The following is a 15313-nucleotide window of genomic DNA, read 5'->3' as shown; positions in this document are numbered from 1 at the left end:
CTAGGGTCTTAAAGTAAGTTAGGTGTGCCAATTAGTGAATAGTATTTCACACATACACACTTGAGGGGTAAAACACATGCACTGGGTCTAGACAGCAGGCCTAGTGCATTACAGAGTCAAAAAAACAGCAGCAATAGTCCAAACTTTGATCAGGGTGATCATACAAAAAGGTGCCCTTTCCTACACATAGTATAAAAAAGTACTGTGAGGAAAAAACACTCAAGCCACGCTCACACAAATCAACTTAAATAAATCAATAGGCCCTGGCTAGAAAGTGGGTAGGAAAATATGACTTACACTGAAAGCATCTGTTTGAAGTGTGTAGTGCTGAAGATTCACATGCTAGGCACATTCCGGTCATCTAGTGTTGGGCTCTGACAGTTGCTCTCTTCGTATCATGATACACATGCTCTGCATGGATTGTAAAGCAATTCTCCATTAAGCAGCGATCAGCCAGTGGATGGTGTGGATGTGGATGTTTGAAATAAAGTCCTCAAGAAAGTCTGACCAACTCTAGCTTGTTGGTGAGCTAGGACATTCACAAAGTTGTGTTTACTAAAAGTGTGCAGAAGACCATACACCTGCTTTACAAATGTCAGTCATAGGAATATTGTCAAGGAAAGCATAGTGGCCTAATTTTTTACTGCCGAAATGCAGCCTAGGCAGGGTAGGAATCCTTTTCATGGTTTTGTGGTAGTAGGTTTGGATGCACTTGACAAACCACCTAGCTATAAAGGCGTTTCACAGAGGATGACCTTTGTGAGGTTTAGCACACGTGACAAAAGGTTTCTGTGTCTTTCAGAAAGATTTTTCCCTCTCAATGTAATGCACAAGGGTGGATCTTACATCAAGAGTGTGAAGAGCTCTTTCTGCTACAGAGTCTGTTTGAGAGACAAAGACGGGAAGCTCTACAGTCTGGCTGAAACGAAAAAGGGATACCATCTTTGGGGGGAAATTATGATTGGTGCTGAGAACAATTTTGTCATTATGAACCTGGAAGAAATGCTCTTCTAAAGGGCCTATAACTCGCTAACACATCTTAGGGATGTAGGAGTGACATGGAAGGTGACCTTCCAAGAGTGGAACTGTAAAGTGCATGAGTGTAATGGTTCCAAAAGAGGGCCCATAATTCTGGTGAGACTGACATGAAGGTCCCAGACCAGGGTTGAAGGAACTGTAGGTAGGATGACTCATATGAGTCCTTCCATAAACGTCTCGTTGACAGGGATTCTAAACAATGAGAGTCTTCCCTGTTTTGCATGTAGGCTGCAATAGCAGCAAAGTGAAAGCATATCAAAGTGTACGCTGGACCAGACTTCTGCAGGTGAAGGAGGTAACAGATAATATCTTGCAGTACATATGTGAGAGGGTCTAGGTGCTTTAGAACACCGTAGCAGACAAAACTTTTCCACTTGGCAGCTTAACAGGCGCGAGTAGTGGGTCTGTGTGCTTCTTTGAGAACGTCCATGCATTCTTGAAGTAACCACACTCTAGGACCTGGAGAGACTCATCCTAGATTGAGTTGTTTGGGGTTTGGATGCCTGATTCTGCTTTGGTTCTGCGTGAGGAGATCCATCCTGTTGGGGAGCTTCTTGAGGGGAACAACAGACAATCAGAGAAGGGTTGAGAACCATGGATGGCTGGCCCACGTGGGATCCACAAGGATGAGAATAGAGGTTTGCCAAAGCTTTCGAACCACATATGGAAAGAGTGGGAGAGGGGGGAAAGCATAGTCAAAGAACCCGGACCAGTTTATCCATACAGCAATGCCCATGCACTGACGGTGTGGAGTAAGGACTAGGACTGTCTGTGTCTGAAATGGACTGTGATGACCTCTGAGGAGAGCTAGGAAGAGGGCTCTGGTGGTTTCGAAGGAGGTTGTGGGCTGGTAATCTTGTTGCTAAGCACCTTCGTGGGAGAAGGAGCCCCAAAAATGGGCCCAGCTGAGGGGTGTTGGTAAAGGTATGCCTCTATTTCTTGGGCACTGCTCCACCGGAGCAAGAAGAAATCTTCCCCTGGGGGTGGATGATGGTGGTCTTCTGTTTCTCATCGAGCCTGTGCTCAAGCTTCTCGAGGATGGGCCTCTCTGAGTATTTGGAGTCAACCATCAAGGCTGGTCTCGGGGCCAACTGAGTTTTCAGTGCAGAGCATGACTGAGGCGTTTAAGATACCATCAGCGTCAAAGTGTTTGGTTGCATTTTATCTCGCCTCTAACACCTTGCTTCGATGCTGACCGGAGCCTGAGAGTAGCAGCACACCTTGAAGTGGTAGTGGTTGATATGTAGGACTATATGCCTGAATCCTGTGGAGGTGGTGCTGTGTCTTGGCATGCATCAGTTTCTGCGGCGTGTGAGTTTGTGTCAGCTTTAGGGATGAGTCATAATATCTTGTGACTTGAAAGACTTCTTTCTAGAAAAGTTAGATGCACACATCTAAGCCCAACAGTAGATGGTATGAATATGCAGAAACTGTGCATCTACAACAACACAAGATATAAAAATGAGTTTCACAGTGGTAGGTCAAGAGTATGTATATACTTAGAAATGTATGGGTAAATACAGTGCAACTGTGAAGGATTCCCTATAATGAATGATGTACAGGACTGGTCAGTTGGGAAGCATGCAAAGTATGTGATAATACAGATAAATATTCATAGCCCTTCCACTACAAACATAATTTCTAAAGCCACAGAGAGCGTAGCTTATATAATCTATATTAACATAAAACATTTATAAATTAATGTGTGACAATGCTGGATAGAAACTATAATAGTGATTTTGCTTAAAACGTGCACCTGAAATGTGACCACGGGGAGTGGCCACCAATGTATACGTGGACTAGTAATGATGACCAAAATGTTTATATTACGTTTAAATAAGTTTGTACTAATGATTGCATTATTGAATTTGTGCTGAAATCCTTATAGGCCTTAATTTAGCATGAGCCGAAGTTTAGCTGCTTGGCTCTCATATTAAATGTATTTTTCTATTTTGCAGTGTGCGGACTCATAAAAGGACATAACCCTGTATGTTCTTTTTCTTCAAACTAGAAGACGAATGTAACCATGTTAGATCCGTTCTCATAGCCTTTTCTTGCTGACAGAATAAATGTTAAAAACAAAATGAAACAGTGTAGATTAACGTAATGTACAAGGTCATTCAAACCGGTGAAGACAATGAAGTTACTGACCAAAAGATGTGCAAAGAATTGCAGAAAGATGAAATCATACCGGACGTGCCACCTCTGAAGACATCAATTATGGAGACCAATCAAAGACTTGTAAAATAATATGGGGTGAAGAGTTAGGTGACCTAATGTATTTTCTGATAGGTTGAAGATAGTGGGGTATAACAAATGTCCCAAAACATTTTGGGGGAATGTACAGTTAAAAAGGGATAAAAACCCATGTCACGGAGAGTCAATTAGAATTAGGTAGGGAATGCTATTGATTTTATCCAGAAACTTTGACACTCTGTTTGGTGACTTGTTGGTTTACTTAAAACCATCCTCGCCTTTAGATTTGTCCATATTACACTTTACCTCCTTATGAGGGAAGTGCTCATTTTTGCCCCGGAGCTGAGTTCTGACTGATGGAGATTTGACTGATGTCCTGAAGACGAAGACTGAACCTGTGCACTGACCTAAACTTTGGAGGGTAATTATGACAATGCAATTGTGATTTGTCTGTTTGCTTTTCCTTTCTAGGTACTGTAAGGAAATGCCTACTTGGCATGGTTACCCCCTGACTTTTTGCATTTGCTGATGCTATGTTTTGAATTGAAAGTGTGCTGAGGCCTGCTAACCAGGCCCCAGCACCAGTGTTCTTTCCCTAACCTGTACTTTTGATTCCACCATTGGCACACCCTGGCATCCAGGTAAGTCCCTTGTAACTGGTACCCCTGGTACCAAGGGCCCTGATGCCAGGGAAGGTCTCTAAGGGCTGCAGCATATCTTATGCCACCCTGGGGACCCCTCACTCAGCACAGACACACTGCTTGCCAGCTTGTGTGTGCTGGTGAGAACAAAACGAGTAAGTCGACATGGCACTCCCCTCAGGGTGCCATGCCAACCTCACACTGCCTATGCAGTATAGATAAGTCACCCCTCTAGTAGGCCTTACAGCCCTAAGGCAGGGTGCACTATACCATAGGGGAGGGCACCAGTGCATGAGTACTGTGCCCCTACAGTGTCTAAGCCAAACCTTAGACATTGTAAGTGCAGGGTAGCCATAAGAGTATATGGTCTGGGAGTCTGTCAAACACGGACTCCACAGCACCATAATGGCTACACTGAAAACTGGGAAGTTTGGTATCAAACTTCTCAGCACAATAAATGCACACTGATGCCAGTGTACATTTTATTGTAAAATACACCCCAGAGGGCACCTTAGAGGTGTCCCCTGAAACCTTAACCGACTATCTGTGTAGGCTGACTAGTTCCAGCAGCCTGCCACAACCGAGACATGTTGCTGGCCCCATGGGGAGAGTGCCTTTGTCACTCTGAGGCCAGTAACAAAGCCTGCACTGGGTGGAGATGCTAACACCTCCCCCAGGCAGGAGCTGTAACACCTGGCGGTGAGCCTCAAAGGCTCACCCCTTTGTTCCAGCACCGCAGGACACTCCAGCTAGTGGAGTTGCCCGTCCCCTCCGGCCACGGCCCCCACTTTTGGCGGCAAGGCCGGAGAAAATAATGAGAATAACAAGGAGGAGTCACTGGCCAGTCAGGACAGCCCCTAAGGTGTCCTGAGCTGAAGTGACTAACTTTTAGAAATCCTCCATCTTGCAGATGGAGGATTCCCCAATAGGATTAGGGATGTGACCCCCTCCCCTTGGGAGGAGGCACAAAGAGGGTGTACCCACCCTCAGGGCTAGTAGCCATTGGCTACTAACCCCCCAGACCTAAACACGCCCTTAAATTTAGTATTTAAGGGCTCCACTGAACCTAAGAATTTAGATTCCTGCAACTTACCGAAGAAGAAGACTGCTGAGCTGAAAACCCCTGCAGAAGAAGAAAGAAGACACCAACTGCTTTGGCCCCAGTCCTACCGGCCTGTCTCCTGCCTTCTAAAGAACCCTGCTCCAGCTACGCTTTCTCCAGGACCAGCGACCTCTGAATCCTCAGAGGACTGCCCTACTTCCAAGAGACCAAGAAACTCCCGAGGACAGCGGCACTGCTCCAAAAGAACTGCCACTTTGTTTCAAGTAGCAGATTTAAAGACCCCTGCAACTCCCCGCCAGAAGCGTGAGACTTGCAACACTGCACCCGGCGACCCCGACTCGACTGGTGGAGAACCAACACCTCAGGGAGGACCCTCCGGCGACTCCGAGTCCGTGAGTAACCAAAGTTGTCCCCCCTGAGCCCCCACAGCGACGCCTGCAGAGGGAATCCCGAGGCTCCCCCTGACCGCGACTGCCTGAACTCCATTTCCCGACGGCTGGAAAAGACTCTGCACCCGCAGCCCCCAGCACCTAAAGAAACAGAACTCCTGTGCAGGAGTGACCCCCAGGAGGCCCTCTCCCTTGCCCAGGTGGTGGCTACCCCGAGGAGCCCCCCCCTTGCCTGCCTGCAACGCTGAAGAGATCCCTTGATCTCTCATTGAAAACCATTGTAAACCAGACGCGTGTTTGCACACTGCACCCGGCCGCCCCCGCGCTGCTGAGGGTGTACTTTTTGTGCTGACTTGTGTTCCCCCCCCGGTGCCCTACAAAACCCCCCTGGTCTGCCCTCCGAAGACGCGGGTACTTACCTGCTGGCAGACCGGAACCGGGGTACTCCTTCTCTCCATTGGAGCCTATGCGTTTTGGGCACCTCTTTGACCTCTGCACCTGACCGGCCCTGAGCTGCTGGTGTGGTAACTTTGGGGTTGCTCTGAACCCCCAACGGTGGGCTACCTTGGACCAAAAACTGTCCATATTACACTTTACCTCCTTATGAGGGAAGTGCTCATTTTTGCCCCGGAGCTGAGTTCTGACTGATGGAGATTTGACTGATGTCCTGAAGACGAAGACTGAACCTGTGCGCTGACCTAAACTTTGGAGGGTAATTATGACAATGCAATTGTGATTTGTCTGTTTGCTTTTCCTTTCTAGGTACCAACTGCTTACTTTTGACAGAGACCCTAGTTAGATGTTTTCCAAATTAGTGTTCTAAATTGTTTTGCATGAAGCCCAACATGCTAATGCTAATCAGTGGTTAGGACAGGTGTTCCCCAAACTGACGCAAATAGACAAACGACCGAAACTATGCTTTGTTGAATTGACGCATTATTGACATTCTGCTAAATTTGATCTATGTTCACGCTGTGTTATATTCTGATGTTTGTGATTCTCGCTTTAATGAAATCTTACCAAAGTTGCCATATCTTGACTATGCTTTTATGTTTCTTGGTTTTGAGATTAACGCACCTGCTGTTAGATTTGTAAACAATAGGGAATAAAACTCATAAAATTTTACTAAACTGGTGTGGTTATTCATGACTGAAAGGTCATGGTAGTGTTTTGAATTGATTAATGACTGACTAAAGTGAAATGTATTGTTGCGATAAATATTGATGACATCATAGACGTATTGATTGACATATTGATTAGCTATCTCGTCCTAAGGTGTCTCTCATCTGGGTCAAAAGATTCATTGGCCTAAAACGAGTCCTAATGTGTAATAAATTATCATAAAGGGACGCGTTAACACCACTTTCTACCTTTTCTTGATTTGGTTAAATTATTTTGTGGATGCACCGCAGGCATGAACCAAGATTTTTCCGTCTGTTAATGTAGGTTTCTAGGGGTAAACAGCTTTGTGAATTATCCCCTTCGCTGCCATGCCTTTACCCCCTCAGGTGCCAGGCCTTTTTTGGGCTATTTGGGGCAGTTGGCGCTTAGGCCATAATAACCTTTTGGTCCACATAAGCTACCCACACCAAATTTGCGTGCTTTTCTTCCAACATCCTAGGTATTCTAGAGGTACCTAGAGTTTGTGGGAGACCAAGAAATTAACCAAAATACAGTGAAAATTTCGTTTTTAAAAATAAAAATGGGAAAAAGGGCTGCAGAAGAAGGCTTTCCTTTTTGTCCCTGAAAAGGGCATCAACAAAGGGTTTGTGGTGCTAAAATCACCATCTTCCAAGCTTTCAGGAACAGGCATACTTGAGTCATAAAATCCCATTTTTCAACACAATTTTGGCATTTTACTGGGACATAGCCCATTTTTTCTAATTTTTGTGCTTTCAGCCTCCTTCCACTTAGTAAGAGATATGGGTGTGAAACCAATGCTGGATCCCAAAAACCTAAACATTTGTAAAAAGTAGACAAAATTCTGAATTCAGCAAAAAGTAATTAGTGTAGATTCTACAAGGTTTTCCTACAGAAAATAACAGCTGAATTAAAAAAATAATGAAATTGGGGTGAAAAAACAAAGCCATTTTTCTCCACGTTTCACTCTGTAACTTTGTCCTGCGATGTCAGGTCTTTGAAAGCAATATACCGTTATGTCTGCTTGACTCTTCTGGTTACAGGGATATAAAGGGCTTGTAAGTTCATCAAGAACACTAGGTGCCCAGAGCCAATAAATGAGCTGCACCTTGTAATAGTATACAGCAATTCATTTGCTGAAATATAAAGAGTGGAAAATAGGTATCAAGAAAACCTTTGTATTTCCAAAATTGGCACAAGATAAGGTGTTGAGAAGCTGTGGTTATTTGCACATTTCTGAATTCCGGGGTGTCCATACTAGCATGTGAATTACAGGGCATTTCTCAAATAGCTGTCTTTATTACACACTGTCTTACACTCAGAAGGAAAATTGCTTTGTTATTCTATGTTCCCCCAAGTCACCCGATAAAAATGGTACCTCACTTGTGTGGGTAGGCCTAATGCTCGCGACAGGAAACGCAACATGGACACATCACATTTTACTTTGAAATCCGACATGTTTTTTTGCCAAGTGCCTAGCTGTAGATTTTGGCCTCTAGCACAGCCGGCACCTAGGGAAACCTACCAAACCTGTGCATTTTCTAAAACTAGACACCTAGGGGAATCCAGGATGGGGTGACTTGTGGGGCTCTCACCAGGTTCTGTTACACAGAATCCTTTGCAAACCTCAGAATTTTGCCCAAAAAACACTTTTCCCCTCACATTTCGGTGACAGAAAGTTCTGCAATCTGAGAGGATCCACAAATTTCCTTCCACCCAGCATTCTCCCAAGTCCCCTGATAAAAATGGTACCTCACTTGTGTGGGTAGGCCTAGTGCCCGCTGAAGGAAATGCCGCAAAACACTATGTGGACACATGAAAATGATCAAATACTAAACTACCTGTTTTTGCGGGGGGGGGCTGCGTTTTTGGTCCTGGGCTCAGCAGCCATATAGGGAAACCTACCAAACCCAACATTTCTGAAAACTAGACACCAGAAATAATCCAGGGAGGTGTGACTTGCGTGGACCCCCCAATGTTTTCTTACCCAGAATCCTCAGCAAACCTCAAATTTAGCTAAAAAATAAATACAATCAAAATCACATTTTCCCACATTTCTGTGTGGGATCACCGCACCGGGACACATTTCTTACCACGCAACGTTCTCCTCAGAGTCCCAGTAAAAATGATACCTCACTTGTGTAGGTGGGCCAAGTGCCTGTGACGGGGAAGAGCCAAAAACATGTCGTAATTGAGGGGGAACCAAAGCGGGTCCAAAAGGGGAGTTTGAAAAACAAAAATGTATCCGTATAGATGAGACAAAGCTGGGTGGCCCACAACTGTGTCTTGGAATTTGTTTGCTCTATCATTTGAATATAGCACTCTTACTTTATTAATCCATTAATAGTCCTGTAAACCAGACAGACTGCTCATAGAGTGAGTGTGAGAGGTAATGAGAGATGAGAGTGCAATGAGATGTGAGTGAAAATGCAATACAAACACTTTGTGCTTAAGGCAGTCTAACCATAGCAAACTGCCAATGGGAAGACACTACATTCTCTGCATTATTTATCCCTTAAAATAAATGTGTTTTACAACTATAACTGCAAAAAAACCAACATGTTTTGTAAACATTGTAAGCACAGGAAAAACACAGTTTTTGTCTATTTTGTGGGTAAGACAGCAGATTAAACACTGATTAACACTGAATTCACAAAGTTTAGAAAAGCAACGACTGACCAAACATTCTTGAAACTCACATAAAAACACTGAAAAAGGGCAGCCTAAATATAATATTTAGGGCTGCACAACTGTAATCAGTTTACTGCAACAGTGACGCACAATACATCACGTACAATAGATATCCTGAACTCGGAATGTTGTTCTCTATAATACCACACTCCTGGCATTATCAGTATTTCCATTTTCATCCTGTGAGAGTGTACAAAATGTAATATGCAAAAACATTTAGGGTGCCCAAGATCTAGCCATGTGCTCCTTCCATACAGCTAAAGAACATGCTTAGTGGCAATGGAGCTGAGAAAGAACTGAAGTACTTACATACAAACCACAAACTGAAGAACAATGACACAGCCAATAGGTTTGACACTCACATTCAAGCAATGATAAAAAATAAAAAAAAAGTAAGAAAACGCCTGCTGCAGTGCAAAGCAATTAAAACGAAAGTTATTTGTGTATGGATTAGATGCATGCACTTCAATTAAAACAGAAAAAGTAAAATGCATCCCAATAGCCAATAGAAAGAAGGTGAGACTAAAATTCTCCAGTGGAGTGAGATAAGATGTTATTCCAGACGTCTGAGACCAATGGCTGAAGGCTCCTTAGAATATGTACAGAATACAAAGTGTTTGCAGTGAAAGTCAAATCTAAAATATACTGGTCTAAAACAAATTGTTGAACAGACCCTAAATAGGCACAGTGAGCACAAATGATGGATTGGAAGACGATCCAAACCAAGGCTCTTAGTTGTAATGAATTCAAGCATTCCAGTCATCAAATGTTTTTATTCCTCGCAAATGTTTACCTTCTGATGTAGATTCTCACTATTTGTTTTTCTTTTATATCTCTCCAAGCAGAAAGTAACAAAACAATTCCACATAGGTGCTGTAAGAACAAAGACACAATCAAATTCAATACACATATAAGTATTATATTACAGATACACAGTCCAGTTTTTATGAGCGATCGGAGCAAGCTTGAATCTAGTATTTAAACTAATTAGACTTTGAATGCAAACTTGAATGACACCAATTGTTCTGTTTCTTAGAATATTTGCACATTAAATAACATGTTCCAGTTTATTTGATCATTTTACTATCAGTTAAAAGTATGCATCGATGTTTAAATATAAAACTGGTACTTCATTTGGCAATAACAGAGGCAACACACTTTTGAGCTCTGCTGGTCCAGATTCCTAGACAAGTCCACACAAGGAACTAGTCTTTCAAAGTTCGTACAGTATCGTCACTGTGACTCAATATGCTGCGAATTGGCCCTCTTCCTATATAAGGTTGATGAGAAATTACATCTTAAAGTCTTACAAGTGTCTGGGGAAACTGACCTTGGCTCACCAAATAGAAAACTCCGTAAAACAGCATTCTATAGATTTTGGTGCAACAACTCCTTAAAGTATTACCGAGTATTACAGAGTTATTTATCCAATGTGTTTGCAACATTAAAGTAGACTATCCTGCGCAAAATACAGATTCTTTTGTGTTTTGGAAATGCAATAACTGAGAAAAGCAAAGTAAGTGGGGTTCTGTTTGGAATTCTGCAGATGCATTTATAGTTTGGAGGTGAACTTATTCTGAAAAAGAACAGCATTATCACTATCATGTTTAGATTTTTCCTTTAACTATTTAAGTCCTACCTTTCGTTGCAATTTCAAATTACATCTCTGTAGTGAATCTCACCATTCTATGTTTAGGGACACGCTCTGCACAGATGGAATAAGAATTCACACAGAGTAGAAATCCTGCTCTTGACAGACTGTGTCTATTACAGAACAGACCTCCCATCAAAAAACTCTTATGTGTTCCTCAGGATTGTTAACCGAGATAGGCCAAATCCTCACTATTATCTGAAACATTACACGTGTGTTATACTTAAATCATACGGGTGTACTTATGATTAAATGTTTATACATGCAAATGCATAAGTTTCATGAAGCAGTCAAAACAAATCCCAAAGCAGTAGCTAGTAACACACATAAAGTGGACATATATTAGAAAGCTAACATCAATTATACAGAGATCCTGCTTTACTTGAAAGCTTTAAAAAGCCAGTTCATGCGAGTCAATTACATGACACTGAAATACCCTAGCAAAAATATTAGCACTGGCTATTCAATTAAAGTTCTATAAAAAAAACGGTCAAAACAATACGCTTTATGCTCATTCACTTTAGGCCTGCAGCCAGCAGATGTGTCAGATGTTTCCTTGAAGGTCAAAAAGTAACTCCTCTCTGCTTTTCATATTGGTGTTTGGATGGCTGGAATAAACATCAGTCAGCTTCCTACTACGTACGGCAGCGGTTTTTTCTTTGTCTCCTGGTTTCAGTTTTCTCATCTCCCAGGCACCTTTCAAATGCCCCCTTATGTACCCTGGTGCAGCAGGCTCTCTACAAGCATGGAGCCCAAATAAGGAAGGGACAAAAAAATTAACCAGCCATTGTGGGCTGCTGAAAGCAGTTAACTCACAATAGTAATCAATGAGAAACAAGGTTGACTTTACTCAACCAATTAATAGCTAATTGTACCACACGACAGCCCTAGGGAGCTTTGGCAGCAAAGGCTTTAAAGGGAAGCACACCCCAGTAAACCTATGAGCCCGAGGCAGAGGCAAGGGCTCCAAAAAGAAAGAAGCCCCAACAAAACAAGCATGCTACAGGCAGAAGGCTGTGTGTGAAAATCCAGGGCTCGCTGAATGAAGTAGCATCTACAGGGAGGCTCACTGTCACTAGCAGCTTCCAAATGCCTAATAATACCTTGCCAAGCACTACACTGCTTATTGAGCACATAGCAGCTGAAATGATGTACAAATGCATTATGTGTAGCTATAACATGGGTTCACAATGCTAGATAAGGTTAAATAAGTAATGCATTATCAAAAATAAATGTTTGACAAAGGTATGAATAAAACTAAAAGGTGCTTAGAAAACCTTTTTTTTTTTTTTTTTTTTTTTTTTTTTTTTTTTAAAGACATCACCAGCCTACCAAAATGTTTGCACCATGACAGGAACCACCATGAAGGTGGATCCTATCAGGATAGAGAGATCACCTTAGGGCCAGCAGTAATCTCCAAATTTGTGGATGGCAGTCTGTCAGGGTGGCAGACAATGTCATCTGCCACCCTCACAGACTGCACTCCATCCACCAGACTTTATATCTGGTCCTTAAGCTTGTGCTATCTGTATGCCCAATCCCACAAGATCCACTTTTGAATTATACAGGGACTGCAGGGATGTCAGGAAGAGGCACCATGATCTCATTAAAACAGTCTCACAATTTCAATAGAATGATTTAGATGGCCTTGCATTTACAGCCCAATTACTATGCTGCTACATCAGGCAGGAACAAAACCCTATAAGTTATTTTTTAAACGTCAATAAATAGAAGCTTTTGAGCACATAAAATAAAATGTATTATGCCTTTACATATTTCTCTCTCTTAACATGGATGTAATACAATACTAAATAAATGGGCATCATATTAAGGATTTTTCTCTCTCTGATGCTTCTCATCACTGGTGTGTCGAGACAAGTCTTAAGGGAGGAAGAAACAAAGAGTTGTTCAGTCTAAGTTATCCTCAAACTATCCACTACATTTATCCCGTCCTGAAGTGAAGTGAATGACAGTGGTGAACCACCAATCACTATTCCAACCCTTTGTATTGCCCCTGGCCTGAAATGGTTCAATGTGAGTTCGTAATAGAGAAAAGTTTGAACTAACGAAAAGTGTGTTTGGCACCACCAGTAAATTTTAACCAAATGACTGTTGGCACAAGTGATACAAAGACAGAATGGGCATGCCAGCAAGTTGTTATTGAAAAGTCAACATGTTTCATTGCCTCCGAAATATTTGTGCACCTTAATAAAGACTAAAATCGAATTATTTCGTAACGACCCAATGGAATACCTATTATACCTCTAGTGAGTCATAATAATGCGATAAGGGTTTGGAATTCAAAGAGAACCTGATCCTTGCAGCAAGCAGCTTCAAACATTTCATAGCAGTCATTATAATTAAAAATATGAGCTATGACAGGCTTTAGTGGAGTATAGGTACAGGGTATGTGGATGCACACTTTCCACAATGAAACAAGCCAAGCTTTTTGTCTGTACTAGGTTACAGCCATCTTTGAGGGCCCTTTTGGGCTGCATCCCCTATGCTTCCTGATGAATCCTCAATATTTAGTAACTGTGCCTGCCATTCTGTGTCTTTGACACAGTGTTCCCAAACTCTTTAGGAGTTAGAGGAGAGTTAGGTAAGCACAATTATTGACTTGAGCTTCTTGACTGAGTCCTCTAGCTAACTCTCAACCCTCAATTTCCGAACATACTACCAACTATGTTTCAAAGGCCTTGAATTTTTTCCCTTAAAGTTTTAACATTTTCTTGGTGGTTAAAGAAAGAAGAACTGAAACAGATTCACTCTTATAAACACGGGGAATGATGTTTTCTTTTAATGGAAAATGCCATTTCAACCATACAATAATGAAATCAGATTTTTCATTTTGAAGCTTGGTATAGCAGATATTCTTTAGTTCCCCTTATAGCATCCTTTAAAGAGAAAGCAGCCATGCTGTAAGAGCGTGGAACTACTGGCATCAGACCCACATGCAAAAAGACTCAAGATAGAGGAGCTTTAATTATTATTTTTTAAAAAAAAGGTACTTGGGGAGGATCCAAGCCCAAGAAGCCAGTGGATGGGTAATTCTAGCTCCACACCTTTCATGGGAGAATATGGACCCATTGGCTCTCTCTTGCCCCAAGCAATATGGCAGCCTTGGTGTGAACAGGTTAGGCAGCCCAGCAAGGAGCTCCACGAAGAGGGAGCACCAAAATTGGGAGAAAGTGGGCATAGATTTCTCTGACGTGAAGACCAGGAAATTCAAGACTCATGAGAGGGATCAGAGGCAGAGGACACATCCTATGGACCCCTTAAAAGGGGGTACGGGGAAATGAACGGTGTGTATGGGCTGTTTACATTTGCCTCCTCCGAACACAGAATCTAAAATCACAAAAAAGCAAACAAGACACAGAGTCTGCACCTGGGGAATGCCTAAGTTATGGAGGCCTAGAGTCCCTTTATGACATAATATATGTATAGGACCAGAGTAATACGCAGGATTACAGATTACAGAAAATCACAAACAATTGTAAGAAATGGTCAGACACACCACCCTGGGTGTCATGCTTCGTCGTTCACTATCCTTGCTCGCTAAAGAATCCTCTAATGACTGGCTGGCCTTCTGTATTAGCAAGAAGCACTTATGGGTGGAGTGTGGCGAATGGGATCTGGAAGGCAAAATATTTAAAAAAAAAATGTTTGCCTCTCTCTGGGAAATACTTTTATTTGATGCAAAAGAGTGGCTATTACTCCTGCATCTGGCTTAAATTTAGAATTAAAACAGGTCAAAAGAATTAAGTCTAGTATTAAACCTATTATTAAGAGACCCACTCACGATGAATGAAGTAGACAGAACTCACTATTTAATAAACCAAGTGAATACTAAACACCACACAGAAGGTCAAAGAGGAAGCCAGGGCCATATTAATATTTAACCTTAACGTGAAGCTCTCTGACATAATACTGACCTACTGACTACATTGCCTACTACCAGAGTTTATCCACCCTAGCCAAACAGCTTTTATATTAAGGAAAGAAACATGTGCCAACACAAAGAAAATACTGCATATTATTTACAAAGCAATGGTATTGCGATCACTTGATCCTGAGAAGGTATTTGACCAAGTAAATTGGGACTTCTTGCATGATGTCCTAAAAGTAATAGGGCTGGGACTCCGGTTCTTAAGGGAAATTACGGCACAAAATCACAACCCAGGCTCTTGGAGAGAAGTCAATGCAGATTAACTGATATCACAGACATCAGGCAGTGGATGAGACAGAGAGGTCTACTATCCCCCTTGCTGTTTGCGTTCATCCTCAGGCCATTCCTCCAGCACGTGCAGGGCAATATAGACATCAATGGAGTGCAAATGGGTATCATCATACTATCATGTGTCAAATTAGATGTGCAGTGGGAACCCAATTATATTACATAATGTATTACATTCCACCTCATTTTTTTGTGTCCTTTGTGATGAAACATACCTGGGTGAACACAATATTGTCTGTGACAAATACCACTTTTGTGAGCAAACAT

At 42.2% G+C, this 15313-nt stretch overlaps 1 protein-coding gene across 1 annotated transcript in view; it reads right to left on the bottom strand.

Annotated features, from left to right (window-relative positions):
• Positions 1-15313, bottom strand: part of UTP6 (UTP6 small subunit processome component) — a 369699-nt gene that overhangs the window by 130002 nt on the left and 224384 nt on the right. The window contains exon 12 of the mRNA XM_069199997.1: positions 9952-10031. Coding sequence (XP_069056098.1) covers positions 9952-10031 — 80 coding nt within the window. The remainder of the gene's footprint in view (positions 1-9951; positions 10032-15313) is intronic.

The sequence above is a fragment of the Pleurodeles waltl genome, chromosome 7 (genome assembly GCF_031143425.1).
Source record: "Pleurodeles waltl isolate 20211129_DDA chromosome 7, aPleWal1.hap1.20221129, whole genome shotgun sequence".
Taxonomy (NCBI): Eukaryota; Metazoa; Chordata; class Amphibia; order Caudata; family Salamandridae; genus Pleurodeles; species Pleurodeles waltl.
Note: the sequence above shows the minus strand (reverse complement) of the source record. Positions and strands in the feature narration are given on the sequence as shown.